The 7500-nt window shown below is 44.5% G+C and overlaps 1 protein-coding gene across 3 annotated transcripts in view; it reads right to left on the bottom strand.

Moving 5' to 3' along the window:
* The window catches only part of LOC143285231 (CD151 antigen-like), a 118327-nt gene that overhangs the window by 31722 nt on the left and 79105 nt on the right, over positions 1 to 7500 (bottom strand). For all 3 annotated transcript variants that reach the window (XM_076592483.1, XM_076592486.1, XM_076592484.1), the window contains one exon: positions 4701 to 4775. In XM_076592483.1, the coding sequence (XP_076448598.1) occupies positions 4701 to 4775 (75 nt within the window). The remainder of the gene's footprint in view (positions 1 to 4700; positions 4776 to 7500) is intronic.

The raw sequence follows: 7500 nt of genomic DNA, 5'->3' as shown, positions 1-7500 counted from the left end.
GGCATGTACAAGGATAACGCTAAAACCGACACTTGTGGATTTCTCAAAAGCATTTCTTTCTCTCTTAAATCCCCCCACCCACCAAAAAAATCCTAAAATCGGTAAGGAAGTGGGAAAAAGAAAAGCAAAAATTGAAAAAACAAAAACAAAAACAAACAAGGGAAGCTTTCGTAATAAACACATTTGAGAAATATATCCTCGTTAGAGAAAAAAGTGACGCGTTTACAATACCTTCACAACACACTTAATCGTGATATTCATTCAGCATCGTTTGAAACAACATATTTGACGACTCCGATATAAACTAGTGTGCAAAATCATGACTATGTTTTTTAATTTTTTTTACTGCGAAACTGTCCTTTGTTCTTAATGACAGGTTATACCCTGTGTGCCCTTTCTGTCGCCCTGAAATAAGGAAATCTCATTCCTGTAATGTCTACGGGGAATAATTTTCCACACGGGGGGTTAACCAGACAGAACATCGATCTGCAGGTAATGGGACTGCTTTAAATGTCCCTGTCTGTAAAGCTTGAGCAACATGACAGACAAGGCGAGAAAGACAGGGAAAGAGAAAGAGTGGGGAAAGAGAGACAGAGGGAAAAAGAATGTAGAAGACAAATACATACAGATACAGCCAGATGAATAGACAGACAGAACGACAAAGAAACATGCAGAGGGAGGGAGAGAAAGAGAGAGGGAGGGGGAAGGAGAGACATATAAACAGACAGAGAAGAGAGAGAGAGACAGAGACTGAGAGAGAGAGAGAGATAGATAGATAGAGATAGATAGATAGATAGAGATAGATAGATAGATAGAGAGATAGATAGATATAGATAGAGAGATAGATAGATAGAGATAGATAGATAGAGAGAGAGAGAGAGAAGAGAGAGAGACAGAGACTGAGAGAGAGAGAGAGAGAGCGACAGACAGGCAGACAAAGGGAGAGAGTCCTGACCCTGACAATTTTTTCTATTGGCAAATTGCAGTTTACAGCCCTACTGCCAAGGGGGATAATTCAGCAAAGAGAGAGGGAGACACACACACACACACACACACACACACACACACACATATATATATATATATATATATATATATATATAGAGAGAGAGAGAGAGAGAGAGAGACAGACAGACACCGAGAGATACAGACAGACACAGTGTGTGAGAGATGCACCGTCCACATAACTCTGACGCAGGCCACAAAAGAACCCACGCCGTGATAAGACAGGGGGCACAACTATCTACAGCACACGGCACGGCGGTTCAGTCCCCCCAAGACCATTACGTGCTGCTCACGCAACGACCGAGCTACGTTTTCACGTTAACTCTTTCCTGACTGATAGCGTATTTCCCCTGGTGAAGGGACCAGACCGAAAGAGGTTATTCTTGTTAAAGCTCTCGTGCTGCTCTTGAGGCCTGACGTCAGCATTTGTCGGTTTGAGTCTTGTGGACGGTTATCTTTCACAGGGCTGAGACGTTGGGATGTGTACGTCCCAAGAGGAAAGCCACTTACAACCTGGAAGCAGGCAGCGTATATATTTGTCACGGAATATTACGGGCAAGCGCTCCCGAAAGTACTTCCCTCGTAACATTTGTGGACTGACGTCACAGCCTGCGTTCTCTGGCCAAGTGCCTGGTGAATTCAGCTCTGATTCAGTGGGGAGTTAACTAGGCGGTTCACGATATTTATTTGCCCTGAACCCGATTTCGAAAGCATGGGGAAACAGAAGGGAGACAAGCATGCAAGTGACAGGTGAGAAAGGTGAAGGAGGAAAGAAAGAAGAAAGAAGAGTCTAAAAAAAACACAAAAACAAACAAACAAACAAACAAAAAAAAAACGGATAGAGAAAAAGACAAAAAGACCAAACCATAGAAAAAAACAGAGAGTTGTAACGCCGTGAAATAAGGTTGTTCTTCACATACGCAAGGAAAAATCCGATAGACTGGAACCCTACCGCATTAGTTCTGAATGATATTCAGTTGAATGTCGTATTGTATTTCCCTTTCGATCGAGAGAGACAACACACACACACACACACACACACACACACACACACACACAGAGGCATAGAGACAAACAGACAGTATCTGACATATACAATGGAAAGAGAAGCCAAATGCAGACAGACAGGCAGACAGACGTACAGACAGACAGAGACATACAGACAGAAATAGAGAGTATTTGAGATCTACAACAGAAAGAGAAGTCAAATGCAGACAGACAGACAGACAGACAGACGGACAGACACATGCAAAACAACAAACGGGAGAGGAACAGGAACACAGGCTGACGACTGGAGAAAAACAACAACAAAAAGCAGTCTGCCTGCTGTCACCACCCGCCACTACCACCGGAAATGAAACTCACCTTTTAACCTTTCTGATTTGCTTGGAACTCCCCCATGATCTACAGGTTCCTTTCCTTCCCGATTTACCGATTCAGCTGGTCTGCTGAATGGGCCATAGCCCCCCTCCCCGCCCCCCCGCACCCCCCGTCCCCACCCCCGTTCATCTTCCTCCATCTCCCTCTCCCCTGTCCTGCTACCCATCAGAGCACAGAAGAAGGGAGAGAAGCCAATTTCGCCAGAGACAGGAAGCAAGGGCACTTAGCTTGGCCCGCGACCTGTTTGCCTGTATACGGCTTTGGGTTCGGGCTTTGGGTTTGCTCAGAAAGGGATGATTGGAAGACTCCAGTGTGCGCAGCAAACAACAACAACATCACAGACATAGACACATATAGAGCATGTGTACATGCATTTCGCTTCCATCATCACTAATACATCTGCCATCACACAGCCACAGACAGTCAGACACACACAACTTTCTATGTCCCCCCCTCTCTCTCTCATACACACACACACACACACACACCCTCCCCCTCCCTCTCCCCAACACAGGGTGCATGGATACAAGCATTTCACTTCCATTATCACTAAAATCTCTACTGTCAGATAAAAGGATGTACTGGTGTAAGGCAGTTTTGGGACTCTCTGACAATGTTCAGCAGAAAATTGCTTTGGGATTCTGCCTACCACTCCGGAGGGTTTGCAGAAGGCTTTGGACTTCTTACCCCCTGGGAGACAGTGAAGAGAGAGTGGTTCTGGGGTACTGCTTATGCAGGGAAAAGGCAGGTTGACAGAGCGGTGGCCAGCCCTGTGCAGGTTTATAGATTGCCACTAGGGATGAGAGAAAAACATGCATGCGGTTTTGGGACATTTTAGAGTTTCTGGAACTTATTTTTTCCTGATTTCCTGTTCTCATTTTGCTCAGTCAATAACAAGATAATACACACACACACACACACACACACACACACACACACACACACATATATATATATATGTGTGTGTGTGTGTGTGTGTGTGTGTGTGTGTGTGTGTGTAAACAGCGCGTGTTTTTGCAACACATAATAATAATACTAAGAAAAAACCCCCAAACAAACAGATCCTGACATAGACTGATGATCGTGTTCATTAATGTCCTTTCACAAACCATGCTGCGCGCGGAATTCACCAAAGCTTTAAAGCACGGGTCTTACTAATTATGACGATGTCAGCACCAACACCAACACCAACAACAAAAGCGTACCGCCGATTTATCACACTGTATTTAACAGCGCATGTGTCCTGTATTCTTTATGACAGGTTATACGCTGTGTGCCCTTTATGCCCCCCCCCGACCCCCCCACCCCTGATATAAAGGGGAAATCCTTTTCTGTAATGACCACAGGGAATCATTTTCCGCACGGCGGCACAGTAAGACAGAACATCGATCTGCAGGTCATGGAATGACTTGAAACGTCCCTCTGCAAACTCCGACCAAGGAACTATAGTACAGACACAGGGGGGTAATGACTGAGAAAAGGAGGGAAAAGACAAAGGATGAGAGAGAGAGAGAGAGACAGACAGACAGACAGACAGAAACAGAGAGAGAGACAGAGAGAGGGTGGTGGTGGTAAGAGAGAGAGCGGGCGGAGGGGGGTGGTGGTGAAAGAGTGAGAGTGGGTGGCGAGACAGAGAGAGAGGGGTGGAGAGAGAGAAGGAGAGGGGAAGAGGGAAAAGAGAAGAAGAAGGAGGAGGAGGGGGAGGGGGAGGAGAGAGAGAGAAAGAGAGAGATGAAGAAAAAGGTAGAGAAAGAAAAGAAAAGAGAGAGAATGGATGAAAAAATGAGAGAGAGACAGGAAGAGAGAGAGAAGGAGAGACAGACACAAAGAAAGAGAGGCACAGAACAGAGAGAGAGAGAGGGAGAGAGAGAGTCAGACGGAGAAAGAGAGAAACAGAGACAGAGAGAGACAGACAGAGAGAGAGGGAGAGAGAGTCAGACGGAGAAAGAGAGAGAGATAGAGACACAGAGAGAGAGAGACAGAGAGCGAGACAGACAGACAGAGAAGGAGGGAGAGAGTCAGACGGAGAGAGAAAGAGAGAGAGAGAGAGAGAGAGAGAGACAGAGAGCGAGACAGACAGACAGAGAAGGAGGGAGAGAGAGTCAGACGGAGAGAGAATGAGAGAGAGAGAGATAGAGACAGACAGAGAGCGAGACAGACAGACAGAGAAGGAGGGAGAGAGAGTCAGACGGAGAGAGAAAGAGAGAGAGAGACAGAGACAGAGAGAGACAGACAGAGAGCGAGACAGACAGACAGAGAAAGAGAGACAGACAAGGAGGTAGACGACGGCAGGGAGGGAGAGCATGCAATCTTACCAGAATGACGGCATTGAAGAGAAACATGGAGTACTTGAGGAAGTTGCCGCACCCCGTCAGCCCCATCTTGTAGTTCTGCAACACAGATCATCCCTTCTCTTAGTGTTTGGTTAGTGTTTTCTTCTTCTTCTTGTTTTTGCTGGAGCTGCTTCTGTTGCTTCTGCTGCTGCTGCTGCTGTTGTTGTTGTTGTTGATTGTCTGTAGTTATACCGAAACAACAGCAACATGTTTTCCCTTGCAACACCTGTGGGAAGTGCTGCGCATCCAGAATCGGCCTCGTCTCCCATATGAGGACACACACCGACAGATAAGCCTACCTGCCTACTCATCCGTCGATCCGACGGGAGACTCCATCATAAGAATAACTTTATTATCTCCAACTGGAGAAATTTGGTCAGGTGCATTATCACAACATAGACAAGTAAACAACATGGGGACCATAACTGTAAAAATCAACTACAGCTTTCACGAATATTACGAAGACACAAATGTAAAAAATATCACATACACCGCTTCATACATACATCCACACACTGCAGGTAATAACTGGTATACAGAAATAATTAAGAAACATTATTTTGAATACAATTATAAGCATAGCCTACTATATTGCACACTGATTATAATAGACAGATAAGATAAGAATAAAGATAAATTGCGGAAAACCACAACCAGATAATCAGCACACACCCGCACCCACCCACCTTCCACCTACCCCACACACGCGGTTTACTTGATTAAAGAAGAGTAAAAAACATATGTTCTCAAATAAAAGCATCTCACATACCGAAACAACAGCAACAACAATGACAATACATTGGAGAGAGAGGCAACAGGTATGGGGAAATGATCACTGAATATCACACATATGTAACACGCTTGCAAACACACGCTGAGATACCCAAACACAAAGAGTGTCTTTATGTAACACGCGCGCGCGCTCGTGTGTGTGTGTGTGTGTGTGTGTGTGTGTGTGTGTGTGTGTGTGTGTGTGTGTGGTGTGATGGTGGTGGTGGTGGTGGTGGTGGTGTGTGTTTGTGTGTGTGTGTGTGTGTGTGAAAGAGAGAGACAGACAGACAGACAGATAGCAACATCTTCCCAAATCTGTTGAGATGAAGGTTGAGATGGACAAGAAGGGGGGCGGGGGACGGGGGAGGAGGGGGGAGGGGGGTGGAAGGAAGGGAGAGTGTTCTGGAAGATGAGGACGGTGAGTTCCCCAACCCCCACCTCCACCCCCACCCCACACAACTCACCCACCCGCCCCACCACCCCCCACACCCCACCCTTACCCCATTATCTGGCTCAAAGCCTTCACCCTTCTCTCTGATGAATGGGTCTTGGAACACTGGTACACCCTGCATGTTCAGATCAAACGAGTTACCCATAGTGAACCCCCACCCACCCCACACCCCCACACCGCCCACACCGCCCACACAGCTGTTCTCATCGCTCACAGACTCTCACAGGGTTGTGCAGAAAATCGGCTGCTGTGTTTTGTTTTTGTTTTTTCTCCGGGGTAAGACAATATCTGTGTTTCGCACTTGATGGATACTTGGGAACAGAACTTTCGCGTACGAGGGTGTTTATTATTCCTTTGATGATGGAAGTGTCCTACCCATCGTAAGAAAACAACAACAACAATATTCCCTGCGAGACATTGACTTCGGAATAAGAACGGGTATACGAGAGTTTTACAACGTCTACAAACAAAAATAAAACAACAGCAACAACAAACAAACAAAGAAAAACCGAGCAATTAAATAAATAGTATAGTATATCATACACGCACATACAAACAAAAAGATTCAAAAGATTCAAAGAAAGTTAATCCTACATTTTAAGATTTGTTGAATAAGAATATTACATGTATACCGATTCAACTGCAATGCAACAACGTAGAAAAAGACATTTTTATCACATATTATAATCAGTTCCCCAAACCGCTAGACTTAGGAATAGACAAATAGATAAATTATAAACAGTATAGTACACTCTAGACACGCATATAAACAATTTTAAAATTTGTTGAAAACGAATATTACTTCAATACCGATTTCATGTCAATGTCACAATGTGAAAGGCATTTGTATCACCATTATATTTCAGTTTCCCAACTAGAAAGACTTAGGAGAAGCAAAACTTTTTCCTAAAAAAATATTTTAAAAAAGAAAAAAAAAATCATGCTTCCGAACTGTACGGGTGTAGCCAACAAAATGATGCTGCTTGCAGCCATTACACAGCTGACAACCTGTCAGAGAACAAGGCCAGTCGTACAATGGACAGCACGCTCACATCTATTATTGAACTCGTATGGCTGGAACTGACCACTGTGGCTTTGATGTACAGCTGTAGAGTGTTTCGAGTGTTGTACAGAGAGAGAGAGAGAGAGAGAGAGAGAGAACCGAAACGAAACGAACATTTATTTTACCAGGGTAATGAGATAAGCAAAACATATGTTTTTTTTTCACTCAGCCCTGGGGTATAAAAAGAAAGAAAAAAAAGAGGGATGTGGGGGGTAGGGCTACAGCAAAGAACACATGAACACAAAACCATTAACAAGAAAGATATCAACGACAAAAATCCACTGAAAAATCACGTGAGAAACCAATGAAAAAAACCTACTTACAAAGCAACAAACTACAATAACTCATCCTGTCTCCTTCCCTACAACCCCATGCACAGAGTGAGACCCACACATTTCAACATTCACACGTGAATATGATTAATAATCAAAGGTATTGAAATTCATGATGATAGACCGATAACTTTTTTCTGGCATAAAGAGAGTGGGAGAGAGAGA

This window comes from Babylonia areolata, chromosome 8 (genome assembly GCF_041734735.1).
Source record: "Babylonia areolata isolate BAREFJ2019XMU chromosome 8, ASM4173473v1, whole genome shotgun sequence".
NCBI lineage: Eukaryota > Metazoa > Mollusca > Gastropoda > Neogastropoda > Buccinidae > Babylonia > Babylonia areolata.
Note: the sequence above shows the minus strand (reverse complement) of the source record. Positions and strands in the feature narration are given on the sequence as shown.